The sequence below is a fragment of the Oncorhynchus kisutch genome, linkage group LG17, assembly GCF_002021735.2.
Source record: "Oncorhynchus kisutch isolate 150728-3 linkage group LG17, Okis_V2, whole genome shotgun sequence".
Lineage (NCBI taxonomy): Eukaryota > Metazoa > Chordata > Actinopteri > Salmoniformes > Salmonidae > Oncorhynchus > Oncorhynchus kisutch.
This window is the reverse complement of record NC_034190.2, coordinates 23408548-23427152: the sequence shown is the minus strand read 5'-3', so window position 1 is coordinate 23427152 and position 18605 is coordinate 23408548. Positions and strand designations below refer to the sequence as shown.

General features: G+C 43.8%; 2 protein-coding genes across 2 annotated transcripts; both read left to right on the top strand.

Moving 5' to 3' along the window:
- The first annotated feature begins 402 nt into the window (after window positions 1–402).
- On the top strand, window positions 403–13511 carry LOC109907360 (adseverin). Its single transcript, XM_020505283.2, has 16 exons — window positions 403–723; window positions 3387–3541; window positions 4186–4347; window positions 4977–5126; window positions 5355–5447; window positions 5522–5654; window positions 5779–5867; window positions 9084–9299; window positions 9554–9675; window positions 9784–9874; window positions 11097–11267; window positions 11523–11700; window positions 12230–12351; window positions 12469–12546; window positions 12642–12702; window positions 12950–13511. The coding sequence occupies exons 1-16, from the start codon at window positions 531–533 to the stop codon at window positions 13117–13119; spliced, it is 2184 nt and encodes a 727-aa protein (XP_020360872.1). The 5' UTR covers window positions 403–530; the 3' UTR covers window positions 13120–13511.
- Window positions 13512–14682: 1171 nt separating this feature from the next.
- On the top strand, window positions 14683–18386 carry LOC109908438 (ADP-ribosylation factor-like protein 4A). Its single transcript, XM_020507074.2, has 2 exons — window positions 14683–14844; window positions 15669–18386. Exon 2 carries the CDS (start codon window positions 15798–15800, stop codon window positions 16407–16409), a length of 612 nt encoding a protein of 203 aa, XP_020362663.1. The 5' UTR covers window positions 14683–14844; window positions 15669–15797; the 3' UTR covers window positions 16410–18386.
- The last annotated feature ends 219 nt before the right edge of the window (window positions 18387–18605 follow it).

Here is an 18605-nt window from a genome sequence, read left to right as displayed (position 1 = left end):
TGGAAACTACAAGATAAACATCTCTGTTGACCTGATCTGAATGCAAGTTATTTGAAGCCTAATATTATGATGTAATAAAGTTATTATAGCAGAACCTTTACTCTGAGCGCTTTTCCAAGGGCATATTGGAAATATTGAGCATGGATAGAGACAGTAATATGTAGGTGTAATGAAAAGGTGTGTGTGTGTGTGTGTGTGTGTGTGTGTGTGTGTGTGTGTGTGTGTGTGTGTGTGTGTGTGTGTGTGTGTGTGTGTGTGTGTGCTCACAAATTGTGTGTGTGCGCACAAATTGTGTGTGTGCGCACGAATTGTGTGTGTACTTTGGCCGCTTCTAAGACACACCCACCTCCTCTCAGCCTCAACCTCAGCCTTAGAGCCCTGCACACTGCTGCTATTGACTCACTCCTCCCCTGGACCAGACAGAGAACAGAGAAGCAGTCTGTGCCTCGCTCTCACCTCATACTCTTCTCACCACACCAGGGATCCACATCCAGCCGTCGCCCGTCTGCCACCAGACAACCAGAGGAACCATGGTGCTCTACCACAGGGAGTTTGACAAGGCAGGCAGGGCAGCCGGTCTCCAGATATGGAGGATAGAGAAGATTGAGCTGGTCCCTGTGCCTGAGAACCTGCACGGGAGCTTCTATGTTGGGGACGCGTACGTGGTCCTCCACACCGTCAAACAGCGGGATAGCTGCTTCTACGACCTGCACTTCTGGCTGGGTGAGTCGGAGTGAATGAGCGAGTGTGTTTCCTCAGGCTCTTTCACACAACATGTCACACGCTGGATGATTTGTTAACTGATGGAGGGTTATGGATCCTTGGATATCTACAGGCTGGAATCCATGGCATAATATTCTCAGAACCTTCTCATTAACATTAATAAATACATTATCAATAGCTAAAATAACTTAGCATCAAAGGACATAATATACCAACAGTGTTATAACACATTCCCTTCATCATAGGATCATATCTGAGTAGATGTATTCATATAAGAGAAGAACAGGCTGTACATTACAAGACAGAACAAGATAGATGGTTTGGCTTGACACCACAAATGCAGATATGAGATGCTGATAATGTTGAGAAAGATAGTTGAGTCGTAACCGGCCGCGACTGGGAGGTCCGTGGGGCGACGCACAATTGGCCTAGCGTCGCCCGGGTTAGAGAGGGTTTGGCTGGTAGGGAAATCCATGTCTCATCGCGCACCAGCGACTCCTGTGGCGGGCCGGGCGCAGTGTGCGCCAACCAAGGTTGCCAGGTGCACAGTGTTTCCTCCGACACATTGGTGCGGCTGGCTTCCGGGTTGGATGGCGCTGTGTTAAGAAGCAGTGCGGCTTGGTTGGGTCGTGTATCAGAGGAAAAATGACTTTCAACCGTCTCTCCCGAGCCCGTACGGGAGTTGTAGCGATGAGACAAGATAGTAACTATTAAACATTTGGATACCACGAAATTGGGGAGAAAAAGGGGTAAAATGTTTTTAAAAAAACTAAAAAAACACAAAAAAAGATAGTTGAGAAATTGATTAAATAATCACTATTATTTGGCATTGCTGGCCTGCACCTCGCCTGAAAGACCCCATGTCAACCTAACAGTAGAATGCCTCTGCTCTTAATGGATGATCGTGTGTGAGCAGGGATGGAACAGAAGGATTTTGGGCACTGGACAGCCAGTCTTACGTATAGGCCTCAAGGCCTTTGTCAGAGCCCAGGTCTAAATGCCATGCGATGTTTGAAAAGACAAAATGTCAATAGCCGGGTAGCTAGTTGGGCACATTTTGTACTAGCCCTGTCTGAAAAGTACTGGCAATGAGTTAATGGGCTAGCTTAATTTCCATCCCTGTGTGTGAGTGACGTTTCGTAACGTTCCACAACTGTGAGGTCTCGAGGTGCTGTTGTCTTAGTGTACAGAGAAGTAAAGCAGAAGCAAGTCAGCCGATCTTGTCATCAGCTGAGCTGAATACAGTTTTTTTTTGCCTGAAGTAAAAAATGAAAGTGACTATCTGGGTGGGGTGATTGACGATCATGAATCTTCCTGGATAAGATACGGTCATTCTCAGCAGTGGTCGTAAACTATATCAGTCCTCGTTCCACACCTAATCTGGGAAAATGATCACGCCTTTTCATTAACCTTTGAGTAACTTCTCTGTTCAGCTGCCTCAGAGTACACCCATTGTACCTGAAAGTACTGTTAGTTTTGTGGTGGGACGACTGAACCATGCAAGTCAAGGCTACTGATCTGTAACTCCAGCTTCCTTCCTTGACACATAATCATATATTTTTATGTCTCTCTCTCGCCCACACCCTCTCTCTCTCTCTCTCTCTCTCTCCCACCTTCTCTCTCTTCCACCCTTCCTCTTTCCTCTCCTCCTTCACCCCCCCCCCCCCATTATTAATCATTAACCACTAAACACGCTAATGGACCCCCAAAGGATTTCTTTCACACTATGCTTTCTTCCCTCAGTTCCTTCATTCAGTAACTCACTAAATTAGAATGGCAACATGTCATAGACTGCTAGCTAATGTCTAACTATGTTAGTCACACCAAAATAGTAGGTATGACTTGGACTGTTTACCTACCTCATCATGCCTACAAGGTACCACTGACAGGGTTCCAGCTCCTCAAATCAAATCCAATTGCATTGGTCACATACACATGGTTAGCAGATGTTATTGCGACTGTAGCGAAATGCCTGTGCCTTTATTTCCGACAGTGCAGCAATATCTAACACTGTATTCTCACAATTCCACAACAACTACCTAATAAAACCATATACATATAAATATATGGATGAGCAATGACAGAGCGGCATAGGAAAGATGCAATAGAATGGTATAAAATATAGTATAAACATATAAGATGACTAATGCAAGATATGTAAACATTATTGAAGTGGCATTATGAAAGTGACTAGTGATCCCTTTATTCAAGTGGCCAATGATTTCAAGTCTGTACCCAGGCAGCAGCATCTCTGTGTTAAGGATGGCTGTTTAACAGTCTGAAGGCCTTGAGATAGGTGTTAAACCACTGTTGTGTTGTGCAGCAGCAGCAGTTACCCAGAAATGTACAATGGCAACACGCAAGGCTGTTAGATTCTGTTTGAGAGTGAAAATATGAAAACCGCATCACCAGTGTGATTATTATTGCCAAGCTATCTATCTGCAAGGGTGACAAAAAAGATGTGAACAAACAGGCCCACGCCACACAGTGTGAAAATAAAGCATACTATGAACATCACAGTGATAACATCAGCTAGGCAGTTTGACTCATAAGAATGAACATTGTGCTTAAGTTCCTTTGTCTAAACTTGAATACTCTCTCATTTCATGCTAACATTTATCACATTGTATTTAAGTACTGTACCACTCATGTTCTCTCCTTAGGTAAGGAGTGCAGCCAGGACGAGAGCACGGCGGCGGCCATCTTTACTGTTCAGCTGGATGATTTCCTAGGAGGGAAGCCTGTCCAGTACCGAGAACTGCAGGGGTTCGAGTCCACCGCCTTCACACGCTACTTCAAGGGAGGCATCACATATAAAGTACAATATTGTCTTACTGATGCATTTTATTTCAGTTTATTTCACTAATATTATATTTGTTCCTGTATCTGTCTTACTGCTATTTACTACTAGAAGATATGGTGTTATATTGAACCAAAAAGCACCCTTGTTTTTAGCAGTGAACATTCATTCCATTTGCCACATTTCAGACCCTGAGCATCATACTCTGGAGGTCTGCTATTAAATAAAGACTTGTTGTAATGTTTGGTCCTGACCATGGGCAGCAACACTGACTCATGGGATGGTAAAGGAACCTGGTGTGCAGATGAAAAGGAAAAACAGTTATGCCTGATCCTCACATTGTTTGTTTTTCTTGGTTCTGAACCTTTCTTCATTGTCCTTAATATTGCCCAATCACTAGAAGGAACAACTTGACATTCTAATCTTGTTCAACCTCACAGGCTCATAGGCTCTGACGTTGCCTTTTATATGTTGTTTCAGGGATGTTTGTGTTGGGTACTATGTAACTGTGTATCTTGTTTTGTATGTGATGTATGCTATGTACATCTAAATCTTGTATTGCTTTTAAACTGAGCAAGACAAATTCCCTCTTGGGAGCAATGAAGTTTTCAATTTTATCCTGATCTACTCCGTTTTTTCTATTCTATCCTGATCTATTTTAGGCTGGAGGCGTGGCCTCTGGGTTCCATCACGTGGTCACCAACGACCTGTCAGCTCTGAGACTATTCCATATCAAAGGTCGCCGCGTCGTCAGGGCAACTGAGGTCACCCTCAACTGGTCCAGCTTCAACACAGGGGACTGCTTCATCGTGGACCTTGGAGCAGTAAGTTTTGATTGATTGATTAATTGATCTACTGATTGACTAATTGACTCATCGATGGATCGACAGATCAGTAGATTGTACTTTAGCCTCCCTCTATGTGAGAGTATACCATATAGATATAGAACATGTATCAATGGTATAGTGTCTATGTTGGGAACACTGCCTCTGCCACTTGTATGGCACAGATGGTAGTGCACTCAGTCACCCTGTAACAACATTTCATTTGTTTGACTGTCATCTTCCTGAGAAAACAGACACATTGTCCAGTCAAACTTCAAATTCTGTTGAAAGTCAAATATTAACTGTTCGGCTTGAGTTCTTCTTAAATATGTAGGCCTACGGTATGTTGACTTGAGGTGGGTCTATGTATCAGATCATTTGATATACAAGGTGTCCTAATGTTTACCAAACTAAATCCAAAAGCTGTACTGTTCTCTTATTTTAATATTGCCTGAAATCAGGATGTATTGCCACATAACAGTGACCCACTGGGTTTGAACCTGGGTCATCTGCTTGCCCCAGCATAGTGTTAGTTATCCCTCGAAGCTAAACGCCTGTATGCACCTGGAACTTTATAAAGTGAGCAACAACCTTCTTTCAAATGAACCGTACCTGTTACCTGTCTATAGGTTATCTACCAGTGGTGCGGTTCAGAGTGCAACAAATTTGAGCGCCTGAAGGCAGCACAGGTGGCTGCAAGTATCCGGGACAATGAGAGGAATGGCCGAGCAAAGCTGGTTGTCGTGGAAGAGTGGAGCGAGCCGCCTGAGTTAACTGAGGTGACAGATGTTAATTCAATATGTATTTTTACAATATTGAACTTTCATTCCCTAGTCTAAAATTTGCACTCTTGAATGAACATTAATCTTGAATTACTGCAGGCACTTAACTGTATGACAGTTAAATAATCCAGTTCTGTACACTATCATTTTGCTATCTCCATTAACACAAGTCAATATTATCTTGGTCTTTTTTGTCTTTGTGTTTTTACCGGTCAACTTTAACAGGTACTTGGCAACAAGCCAGATCTACCAGAAGGTGATGACAATGACGATATGGTGGCAGATATCTCCAACAGGAAGATGGCCAAACTCTACATGGTACGGTACATAGTCTATACAAACTCTAACACACACTCACACACACACACTCATCTCGCTGTTGTTCCTTTCAGGTATCTGATGCGTCCGGAGAAATGCAGGTGACCCTGGTCTCAGAGGAGAACCCGTTCTCTCAGAGCCATCTGCTGTCTGACGAGTGCTTCATCCTGGACCACGAGAAGAGCAAGATAATCTTTGTCTGGAAAGGTACGTATTTAAACTGCTACACATGCTTATCTTGGCCATCTAAATTCATCCCCTCATCCTTTAGTACCTCCCATCTTTTTTGTACCTCTTCTTCTGCATGAATCTTCCATCATCACCCATAAAGGCCGTAACGCCAACCCCAGCGAGAGGAAGACTGCCATGAAGACTGCTGAGGGCTTCATCAAGCAGATGGGCTACCCAGCTAACACACAGGTTCATGCTCATTATCATCCATATAGCGTCAGTCATAATTGCTTTGGTTGGATCTTTTGATTGGATCAACTCGTGACTCAAATATCAGTCTATGTCAGTTCATGACCTGCTAAACTGATCAAATCAAACTTCATTTGTCACATGCACCGAATTCAACAAGTCTAGACCTTACTGTGAAATGCTTACATACAAGCCCTTAACCAACAGTGCAGTTCAAGAAGAGTTAAGAAAATATTTACCAAATTAACTCAAGTAAATAATAATTTGTACATGTAGGTAGAGGTGAATTGGCTATGCATAGATAATAAACAGCGAGTAGCAGCAGTGTACAAAACAAATGGGGGTGGGGCAGTTCTCTGACCTCCTCCCTATAGGCTGTCTCATTGTTATCGGTGATCAGGCCTACCGTTGTTGTGTCAACAGCAAACTTAATGATGATGTTGGAGTTGTGTTTGGCCACGCAGTCGTGGGTGACCAGGGAGTACAGGAAAGGACAAAGTACACACCCCTGAGGGGCCCCAGTGTTGAGGACCAGCATGGCAGATGTGTTGTTGTCTACCCTAACCACCTGGGGGCGGCCCGTCAGGAAGTCCAAGATCCAGTTGCAGAGGGAGGTGTTTAGTCCCTGGGTCCTTAGCTTAGTGATGAGCTTCGTGGGCACTATGGTGTTGAACGCTGAGCTGTAGTAAGGTGTTCCTTTTGTCCAGGTGGGAAAGGGCAATGTGGAGTGCGAGTGAGATTGCATCATCTGTGGATCTGTTGGGGCGGTATGCGAATTGGAATGGGTCTAGGGTATCCAGGAGGATGCTGTTGATGTGAGCCATGACCAGCCTTTCAAAGCACTTCATGGCTACCGACGTGAGTGCCAAGGGGCGGTAATCATTTAGGCAGGTTACCGTCGCTTCCTTGGGCACAGGAACTATGTTGGTCTACTTGAAACATGTAGGTATTACAGACTCAGTCAGAGGTTGAAAATGTCAGTGAAGACACTTGCCAGTTGGTCCGCGCATGCTTTGAGTACACGTCCTGGTAATCCATCTGACCCTGCGGCTTGTGAATGTTGACCTGTTTAAAGGTCTTGCTCACATCGGCTACCGAGAGCGTTATCACATAGACATCCAGAACAGCTGGTGCTCTCGATCATGCTTCAGTGTTGCTTGCCTCGAAGCGAGCATAAAAGCATTTAGCTCGTCTGGTAGGCTTGCGTCACTGGGCAGCTCACGTCTGTGTTTCCCTTTGCAGTCCATCATTTTTTTCAAGCCCTGCCACATCCGATGAGAGTCAAAGCCGGTGTAGTAGGATTCAATCTTAATCATGTATTGACGCTTTGCTTGTTTGATGGTTCGTCTGAGGGCATAGTGGGATTAGTGTCACGCTACTTGAAAGCGCCAGCTTTAGCCTTTAGCTCGATGTGGATGTTGCCTGTAATCCATGGCTTCTTGTTGGAATATGTACGCACAGTCACTGTGGGGATGACGTCGTCAATGCACTTATTGATGAAGCCGATGACTGAGGTGGTATACTCCTCAATGCCATTGGATGAATCCCGGAACATATTCCAGTCTGGGCTAGCAAAACAATCTTGTAGCTTAGCATCCGCGTCATCTGACCACTTCCGTATTGAGCGAGTCACTGGTACTTCCTGCTTTAGTTTTTGCTTGTATGCAGGAATCAGGAGGATAGAATTATGGTCAGATTGTCCAAACGGAGGGCGGGTTAGAGCTTTGTTCGCATCTCTGTGTGGAGTAAAGGTGGTCTAGAGTTTTTTCCCCTCTGGTTGCACATGTGACATGCTGGTAAATATTTGGTGAAACTGATTTAAGTTTCCCTGCATTAAAGTCCCCGGCCACTAGGAGCGTCGCTTCTGGGTGATTATTTTCTTGTTTGCTTATGGCCTTATGGAGTTGTTTGAGTGCGGTGTTAGTGCCAGCTTCTTCTGTGGTGGCAAATAGACAGCTGCAAATAATATAGATGAGAATTATTTTGGTGGATAGTGTGGTCTACAGTTTAAGGTACTCTACCTCAAGCGAGCAATACCTTGAGACTTCTTTAATATTAGGCATCGTGCACCAGCTGTTATTGACAAAAAGACACACACCCCCACCCCTCGTCTTACCAGACCTAGCTTCTCTGTTCAGCAGGTGTATGGAAAATCCCGCCAGCTCCATATTATCCGTGTTGACATTCAGGCACGACTCTGTGAAACATAAGATATTACAGTTCTTAATGTCCCGTTGGTAGGATAATCGTAATCGTAGGTCATCAATTTTATTTTCCAATGATTGTATCAGGATAAGGTAAGACCCAGATGCAGACCGTGTCAAAGTAACAATGTTGATTACAGCAACAGGGGCAAAGGTACAGGAAGGCAGGCAGGCTCAGGGTCAGGTCAGGTCAGGCAGAGGTCGGTAATCCAGAGACGGGCAAAGGTACAGGATGGCAGGCAGGCTCAGGCTCAGGCTCAGGCTCAGGCTCAGGCTCAGGCTCAGGCTCAGGCTCAGGCTCAGGTTCAGGCTCAGGTTCAGGTTCAGGGGCAGGCAGAGTGGTCAGGCGGGCGGGCTCAAGGTCAGAACAGACAACGATCAAAAACAGGAGGACGAGAAAAGACAGACTGGGGAAAAGCAGGAGCTGATACAAAACCGCTGGTTGACTTGACAAACAAGATGAACTGGCAACAGACAAACAGAGAACACCAGAATAAATACACAGGAGATAATGGGGAAGATGGGCAACACCTGGAGTGGGGTGGGACAATCACTAAGACAGGTGAAACAGATTAGGGTGTAACAGATTGCATGTTAGCAAGTAGAATGGATGGCAGTGAGAGTTTACTCGCTCGCTTACCGATTTTCAGAAGGCAGCCAGATCTGTGTCCTCTTTTCTTTACACAAATTATGGGGATCTGGGCCTGTTCCCGGGAGAGCAGTATATCCTTCTCGTCAGACTCGTTAAAGAAAAAAGATTCTACTAGTTCGTGGTGAGTAATCGCTGTTCTGATGTCCAGAAGTTATTTTCGGTCATAAGAGACGGTGGCAGCAACATTATGTACAAAATAAGTTAAAAAATAAGTTACAAGGCAAAAAATTACAAAATAGCACAATTGGTTAGGAACATGTAAAACGGCAGCCATCCTCTTCGGCGCCATCTTAATCAGGACTGAAGGAGAGTTGATCCCCAACCCTGACATATTCATAGAAACAACTCCTCTATTTCCAGATCCAGGTACTTCCAGAAGGTGGGGAGACTCCCATCTTCAGGCATTTCTTCCAGGGCTGGAAGGATAAAAACCAGAGCGAAGGGTTTGGGAAGGTCTTTGTGACCGAGAGGATCGCAAAGATACGTCAGGTGGAGTTCGATGCCTCCAAACTCCATGAGTCCCAGGGCATGGCAGCCCATTATAACATGGTGGATGACGGCACAGGAGACACTCAGGTACAGAACCATGTGTTACTGCCACAAGACTGTTAGCCCGCTGAGCTAAGGTCTAAGCAATAGATCAGGGAGCTAACACAGGCCTTCAGGTATCAGGCAAGGTTCCTCATTACGCAAGCATTACGAGCAGTGAATAAGGAAATGTGCTAATCTAAAAATGAGTCAGGTGTTTTATTCAACTGACAATTCCAATCACATAGATTGTAAACAAAAGATAGTAGAATAACAAGCCAGATGCATGTTTCATGTTCCAGATCTTCAGAGTGGAGAGCAGTGGTCGCGTCCCAGTTGACCCAAAGACGTATGGTCAGTTCTATGGAGGAGACTGTTACATCATCCTCTATACATATCAGAGAGGACAGATCATCTACACCTGGTGAGTCTGGTAGACCTGTACTTATATATTCAATTAAATTGATTGGTTGATTGGTTGGATGGATTGATTGATGAATGAATTGATTGATCCCTATATTTCCTGTGGCAGGCAGGGGGCTAGCAGCACTCTAGATGAGCTCACAGCTTCTGCCTTCCTAACTGTGGAGCTCGATCGCTCTCTGGGTGGGAATGCAGTTCAGGTAAGTCTAACATAAATTAAGTTGAGGATCTCTTATTGTCCAATGTCCACAGATGTCCAGTGGATGTGCTTTATCCCAAAGCCTTCGAAAGACACACACACTACTGCTCAGTGGAAATGTGTAAAAGCTGTAGAAAGTTTTAAATGGTTTTTTTTAGATCACAGTTGTAAAGTGTGATACTAGAGGTTTTTCTCTCCAGCCCATAGTTCCCTAATTTGATTGTTTCATCAGGGTTTACTCCATGCCTACAGGGCATGATGAAATATTTTCTCTGGTTGTGAAGTTGGTATCTCATTATCTGATTCAATGTTTTATGATAAACTGTTAGCTCAGGGTACCGCTGGGAGATTCTCAATTGGTTTTACTAACTCCTCCATCCTCTCCTCATCTCTTTTTTTTTAAAAGGTCAAAGGTAATCAAGGAGAGGAAACGTGGAAACAAATGCGCTTGTATGAAATGAGAATCTCCTTCTCCACTCGTGCCTCATCAGGCAAATTGAGAGCTTGGGACTAAAAGGTTCAATGTGGAAAAAGATGATTCTAAGATAATTAAAGTTCTGATCCCTCAATGGTTTGAATGGTGTCCGCGATGTTTATCTTGTATTCTTTTGAAATTAACAACATGATTTGGGGTATTTAGAGTACTATATTGGTAGAGAACATTGAACAGAACAAGGCTATGTCAATAACAACATTTCGACAAAAATGCAGATACAATCTTAGTCCCAAACTCTCAAAATGCGTTTGCAGGGATGGAATATCCAAATAAATGACAACAAATGGAGCTAGTTGTGGAAGACAGTTTATAGATAAGTAGAGTATAGTTTTTAAATGTGTACATGTTTTTCTCCTTCGAAAAAAACATCTGATTCAAAGTGGATGTGGCGGATTATAAAACCCTTCTGCGCTAGCTGCCGCGAGGACACTCTTGTGCATCCGCTGCCGAAGGAGGCCATCGAAGAGGGAGCAGACTCCTTTGTTTGCCTACTAATGAATTGACACTTTCCTCGACCACTCGGCAACTTATCGGTTTCTGGGTCACAGAGGATAGATAACCGTATTTTGCCCAAATGAGAATCTTCCACTGTGTTTTCCGTGTTATAGTGCCCCCTAGTGGTTGTCTACAGCATAGTTTTCTACCTGGCCCTCCAGCTATGGCTTTGCTATCCATGAGATCCTGTACCCAATTTGATATGCGTTAATACTCTCTTTTGGTGTCCTAGGTGAGAGTATCCCAAGGAAAAGAGCCTGCCCATCTCCTGAGTCTGTTCAAAGCCAAACCCCTCATCGTGTATAAGAGTGGTACCTCACGCATCGGAGGCCAGGCATCTGCGGACCCCACACGCCTGTTTCAGGTCCGACGTAACCTGGGCACCATCACACGCATCGCAGAGGTAAGGATATTCTCTCACACAGACACACACCTATGGTTGTTTGATTGGCAGAGATACAAGGTAAACACACATAAATGCAGTTTTCACACTATATTGTGAATAGGCATATTTAGCATATTGTGAATGCTAAATTTGATTTTTTTGCATTGGCATTTTCGATGCTCATTTGTCATTTCCTATCATCTAGACTGAAGGTCAGCATTTGCTCACCACTAGATCCCAGTTGCATTGTCTGTTGTGTGTGTGTTGTGGCAGGTGGATGCGGAGGCTGGCAGCCTGAACTCTAACGACGCATACCTGCTGAAGCTGCCCTCGGGGGGGAGCTACCTGTGGGTGGGTAAGGGCGCCAGCGAGGACGAAGAGCGGGGGGCCCAGTACCTGAGTCAGGTGCTGAAGTGTCAGACGCAACGCATCGTAGAGGGACAGGAACCAGGTGAGAATATCATACAGATTCCTCGGCCTGGGCTCATGTTCATAAAACGTCTCAGGGAAGGAGTGCTAATGTAGTATTAGTTTTCCTTTTTAGTTCATAATGAATAAGAATATATGGACAGGTTCTTGATATTAGATCAGAAGTTCTACTCCAAGAAGCTTTATGAGGGGTGGCAGGTACCCTAGTGGTTAGAGCGTTGGACTAGTAACTGGAAGGTTGCACGATCGAATCCCAGAGCGGACAAGTTAAATATCTGTTGTTCTCCGCCTGAACAAGGCCTTTAACTCACTGTTTCTAGGCCGTCATTGAAAATAAGATGTTTTTTCTTAGCTGACTTGCCTAGTCAAATAAAGGTAAAATAAAATAAAAATGAGATGTGATGTAGTATTCAGGAAAGTCACCAGGGGGAACACTGACACAAGGAAAGTCTTCAGACAGATTGACAAGTATGAGGTTTTTAGTCCTAAAATGTATATCACAAGTTGAAGATGCAAAGAAACCCAAGCAGATTTGTTTTGTTTGGTTGTAGCGGACCTCTGGGCAGCGTTAGGGGGAAAGAAGGACTACCAGACATCAGAGAGACTGGCGAGTAAGAGCCTCACTCAACAACCTCGCCTGTTCGCCTGCTCCAACAAGACTGGCAGGTTCATCGTGAGTACCACACACTCTCACTCACTCACTCTCACTCACTCACTCCCTCACACACTCACACACTCACACACACACATACACACACTCAAATAGATAGATGACAAATACTGCTTTCAGATTGAGGAGGTTCCAGGAGAGTTCAGTCAGGAGGATCTAGCAGAGGATGACGTGATGCTGTTGGACGTCTGGGATCAGGTATGGAGCTTGTTACATATCCTCAAATGACCATTTTCAGCCCATTTCTAACTCTATGGAGGTTGAACTACATTGATGTTATTTTTTTGTGATAGGTGTTTATCTGGATTGGCAAAGATGCCAATGAAGTTGAGAGAACTGAATCTGTAAAATCAGGTGAGTTTTGGTCTTTGCGTTGTGTGTGTATATAGGGTAATTTATTTTTCGTAGTACGTTTAATACATAGTTTACTATAATACACATATGTATAATATATATGTGTGTGTGTATATATATATATATATATATATATAGTATATATATATATATATATAGTATATACCTTTAATATATAAGAAGTGTGAACACTCTCTTTTCTATGGTTTATCCCATTGATAACATCTATGTGCTCCCTTCCTTACAGCCAAGACATACATCGAGACGGATCCGGGCGGTCGGGATAAGAGGACCTCCATAGTGGTGGTGAAGCAGGGTCATGAGCCCCCCACCTTCACAGGGTGGTTCCTGGGGTGGGACGTGGCACGCTGGGACTCAGACACCATGGCCAGGACCATGAAGACACTGCATATTTAGCATCAATGAATCCCAAAAGTTATAACATCATTATAACACAGTTTAGACAGTTCTAATAGTTATAACATTCACTCTGTATTCAGTAGAGGGTTTACTAGTGTGAAAGGAGGGTTAGCTTGCCCTTCAGGGACTAGTGTCAACCACAGATGATGTGTACTGCTTGGACATCTGTGTTGTTTTTGTTCCAAAGACAAAAGACCAAAAAGTATAAATGATATATAAGTTATATGATGTTAATTTTAATGCGGATCTTTACATTTGGACTACGTCTGGAAATAAGTATTGCTATTTGCTCTATAAAAAGAAAAATACCAATAAGACGTTTGTAATTTGTGTGTTGGCGAGTATGGAAGATTGGATGCTTTTGTCATTAAAAACTCTGATAGAAAATGCATAACGCCTTCTGAGAGTTATTTGCATGAACTCACACCGAGAAAGAGAATTTCATAGTTGTTTTGTCCTCGAGTCTAACCTAGCCTCGAAAGCCGCCTGATCTCGCGAGCTTACATGAATGGTTCGCAAATCAGTCTGGTAATTACCAGGCCAAAAGTCTAACCACGATGGACAATCAAATGAACTCAAGATGGGCTAATACATTATTAAAAATGTATTAGTTCCAGTGTCTTGTCTTCATCTCAAACCTTGGCCTCCTGTGTAGCCTGTAAAATTAACTTGTAATTCATATCCTACAATATTCGAGTACCTGAAAAAGTCATTTTGGTCACTTTAGTATATCAAAAGAAAGACCTAGGCTTTCCAATGAGAGACATAACTATCACTAGTAAATTGAGCATGCGATTGGGCACAGACATCAATTCAACGTTAGTTCCACGTTGGTTCAACGTAATTTCATTGAAGTGGAAACAACATCGATTCAATCAATGTGTTCTCAGTGTTTGCACTGCAATGTTATTTCAAATGTACATTTCCTACCATCACAATGTCTGGCGTCTTTCAGATCATACAATTGAAACTGTTGAGCGATCAGACCAGATCCGAGAGACCACCCAAGTCACTCAGTAAATGTGCTCTTGATGGTCCTCATCTTGGTAAAGAAAATCACCGTGTTTTGATCTTACATGATTGCTTTTTTCCTTTCTGATATAATCCTTTTTTTTAAATCGGCAAACATTGGCCCTATTTGTATTTGAACATACACATTTAGGCAGGACACATATTTTAAGAAGACCTAGATCTTAATATTTTTCATATTCTTGACGTTTGTTGCAATCAATGAAACTTGAAACATTTCAATCACAAGCCACACAAGTGTAGCCTATAGATGAGTTCCAGATAAGATACACATGTTACACAGAAAACATCATATCAATCAAGTACAAATACATCTAGAATATATAACACGCCCTTTTCATTGCAACCAGTACAATGTAATTTCAGAGTTCAATGACACCAAGTGACAGAAACAGGTGGCGCGTGGAGGTGTGTCGCGTGAGGACGACGACGAAGACAGACACCGCTCATCACCAATGAGACAAGGTGAAAACGGAGCGCTCTGGGACTTCAACCAAACAGAGCTCTCGCTAGAAACTTCTGGGTTGAACCCGTGGTGCGGGAATGGAAGGGAGAGGGAGTCCATCCACGTTTATCGCTCAGTAGTCGTGTGGACCTGAAAGTGTGAGCAAGAGAGAGGAGATCATAAACGATACCCTGTTGCAACGATTTCGCTTTCATGTTTTGGAAAGTCCATAGGCCTACATCACAAAGGTAGGTGTGCATTCTACAAACGATATAATTGTGTAGAGATTGGAGATTATGCATAGAGATTACGTTTAGTACAATATGTGGAATGAATTAGATTATACCCAAACCATCGTCGCCAATGTTTCATGACAGTTTGCATTGAATGTCTGCCTAGACCGCCTATTATTGAGTGCAAGATGATTGAATAACAAACTAGCAATAGCCTACTAACATATATAAGAGCATTCGATGCAGTGTTTTGTTTTTTCATAGCACATGTTGGCATAACCCCTCTGTCTGCCTGTCAACCCATTCGTTTTGTCGTTAGTGGTAGAAGACTGATGTTGCCGCGCAACAGTTTCTTGATGGCCAGCCAGTCAATCTTCTGTAGCCTATTTAGATGATTCTCTCAATTTACGATTTGTCAGGCAACGAGCAGAATAGTGTTATTCCTTGTGCCAACGGCAATGATCATCAACCCGAAGACAGTTAAAGATTAAAGAGTTAAAGATTTTGTTGGGAGCACGCCGGCGTCCTTGTCATTCAATATCGATAGCCTACTGTCTCTGAATGGGAATTACCATATGAAATCCACCGAGCTGCGAGCGCTGCTCTAGACGCTACATGTGCAAATAGGCTCCTTTCACACCCCTCTGGTTTACCTCTCATTCATCTCATGGCCCGAAATATAAAAAATGTATAAGGAAGAGAGAGACCTATACGCCAAGGTTTATATTCACTTACAGTGCATAGCCCCTCCAATTGTAAAGCAATAGACTGCTATTCTTGTTGGTTGTTGAGTGCTTTTTACATCTGCTTACATTGTATACTCTCTCTTTTATGTCTAGGTGAATGCTGCAGCACAGCCCACTGGAAAAGGAATGAGCAAAGAAGTCTTGTGATTATTTGTTGAAGCAGCAACAGGGGAAGACCCGCTTCTCCCCTGTCTGAGTCTCCCTCAAAGTGTGAGTAACACCATGGGGAATGGATTATCAGACCAGATCTTCCCCAGCCTTCCTTCCTTCCAGGCCCTCCATATTGTCATCCTGGGTCTGGACTGCGCTGGGAAGACCACTGTCCTCTATCGCCTTCGTTTCAATGAGTTTGTGAACACGGTCCCCACTAAGGGATTCAACACGGAGAAGATCAAAGTGTCCCTGAGCGCGGGCGGAAGGTCCTGGCGGAAGGCGGCGTTCCACTTCTGGGACGTGGGCGGTCAGGAGAAGCTCCGCCCCCTGTGGCGCTCATACACGCGGTGCGCCGACGGTATCGTGTTTGTGGTGGATTCCGTCGACACGGAGCGTCTGGAGGAGGCCAAGACGGAGCTCCATAAGATCACGAGGTTAGCAGAGAACCAGGGGGTGCCTGTTCTAGTGGTGGCCAACAAGCAGGACCTGAGGAACTCCCTGCCGCTTCACGAGATGGAGCGCTCTCTGGCGCTAGCAGAGCTGGGTAATGGAACGCCCTGGCACCTGCAGCCCACCTGCGCCATCATAGGGGAGGGGCTACAGGAAGGTCTCGAGAAGCTCCACACCATGATCATCAAAAGGAGGAAGACGCAGAAAGCTCAACAGAAGAAGAAGAGATGATCGGATTGGTCACACACACAACAGCCATCATGGTGGAGTTACACAAGGACTTAATGTGAGATACCAATGGTGATGGACGGGGTGTTAACCTGTTAGCCATGAGCTGGACATGTGGTGTTGACTAGTATGGTCTACCGATAATGCTAGGTGTCTCCTTATCAATACATTGACCAGGTGATGTGAAGCACTCAGTGATGGGTCAGCTGCTTGCTGGACTGCCTGCCTGCCTGCAAGTCTGTCTTGGCTCAGTTGTATCAGTCAAATGGAATGGGACTGAGTTTGTTCAGGGCTGTCTCGGGTGTTGTCACTATGTCCTCACGGGAACTGATGGAATAGATTTGTTTCACCATGTCATGGACTTTGGATGGTAACAGAACTGGCTGGCACAGCAACACGGGACAGTAGACACTGTATTTTTTAAGTATTTCGTCATACCATGAGGCACACGAGAGTTCCCAGAGAGACAAAACAATCAAAACGTTGAAGTGTCAGAGAAGTCAAATGCACACTTGACTGTATGCTGTCTTTACTGTCAAGTGTTACAAGTGTATGTAGCCTATTGTTCAATCAGTTTGAAACATGAAAACACAATGAAATGATAGGTTTACTAAAGCTTTTGTTGACAAGGAGATTACATGTCGAAAACACAAAGAATGACTATCAAGTTGCAGTAGGAGTCATGTTAGTGTGACCTCTGAAATGTTGTCTTACAATCAGTCAGTATTAGAAGCAGGGGCGCAACTTTCACTGGGAACGGGGGACATATCCCCCCCCCCCCCCCCACATTCTGAAATTGCATTTGAGAATGTTTAATCATTGGAATGTGATACAAAACAAGGCAACTGTGTGCTTTAGGACCATGCGGACGCCTCCGAGCAGTCGGGTAAACTGTTTGGAGTGTTTGTCCGACTGGATAAAATAAAATAAAAAATGATGTCCCCCCCCTTTTCTAAAACCAAAGTTGCGCCTCTGTATACAAGTTTAGAGAGTAGTTCACAATAAGCTCAATGATGAGGATTCACTGAGAAGAGAATACAGAGATGAATACAGACATTTTTAAATGTAAATGTAACAACATTAGTGTTTCATCAGTGATAAATGATTAGGATCTACAGCAGTTAGGCTATTTAATGTTACGATCACTTGGGTGAAGTATGGTCAAGGTGGGGTATAAACTCAGTTCAACTCAGCACTATTGGTGTCAGTGTCAGTGGTTGTAGTTGTGTCTTGTGTAATTCTGTTGATTGTCAGGCTCAGTTGGCTAAGCAATCTCTGAATATTCCTTCCTGGCTTGGCTAGCGGTCTGATCTGGACCCTGTACATCAAAAGTGTCAGGCATCTGTCAGATCCAGGCCCCGTACCTGCCTAAGACTTTGGGTGCGTTCCAGAGTGTAGATCCAGGCCTACGTCACTATCTACCTAAGACTTTGGGTGCGTTCCAGATACACCTTTTCTGCTGTCAGATCCAGCCCTACCTTTTCTGATGTCAGATCCAGCCCTACCTAAGACTTTAGGTGCGTTCCATATACACTCATTCTATTCAGGTCCTTGCAGTTTATAGGATCCTTATATCATGTTGATGTGCTTCCTGAGATGTTAAATAGTTCTCCAAATGATGTAAAGAGACCTGTGCAGAGACCTGTGCAGAGTTTGTTTACCTGGAACGCACCCATGGACTTCCATATTCCATAGGGACATTCAAGTAAATGCACTTTATTGGTCCGTTTTCTGACCTTGCGTCATCAGATTTTTGTATGACGTTTACTATGATACTTAAATGAAGTCAAATATTGATATTGTTTCGAAGGAAGCGTTTAAAAAAAAGAAGTTGTTACACTGTTACCACACTGGACAGTCAGTTATGTCCCCCTGTTTACTCTGTCTGTGTGTGAGGGGGGAGGGGTGATCATATGTATGTGTTTGTTTGTAGGAATTTGTTCAACTCGAATAAAGCAACAATTAAACGCAATAACATGACATCGCACAGTGGTTGTCTCCTCTCCCATGTCATAATTTCCTAGATAACGTTAGACATTGGGCAACGGTGTTATGAATATTATCTTCAGAGGAAGAAGAAGAATATTTAAGTTACATTTCTACCATAGCTTATCAGCAGTTCTATGGCATTTACACACTGCATTGGATTCTGGGGGAAAAAAATTGTAAATCACTGATATTTGCTCATGAAATAGGTTC

What these genes read in the sequence shown, in the direction of transcription:
- LOC109907360 (XM_020505283.2), top strand. Translation starts at nt 531, where the DNA reads ATGGTGCTCTACCACAGGGAGTTTGACAAGGCAGGCAGGGCAGCCGGT. An exon ending in GATAATCTTTGTCTGGAAAG is followed by an intron (nt 5,655 to 5,778) that starts GTACGTATTTAA and finishes TCACCCATAAAG; the next exon opens with GCCGTAACGCCAACCCCAGC. An exon ending in CCATCACACGCATCGCAGAG is followed by an intron (nt 11,268 to 11,522) that starts GTAAGGATATTC and finishes GTGTTGTGGCAG; the next exon opens with GTGGATGCGGAGGCTGGCAG.
- LOC109908438 (XM_020507074.2), top strand. Translation starts at nt 15,798, where the DNA reads ATGGGGAATGGATTATCAGACCAGATCTTCCCCAGCCTTCCTTCCTTC.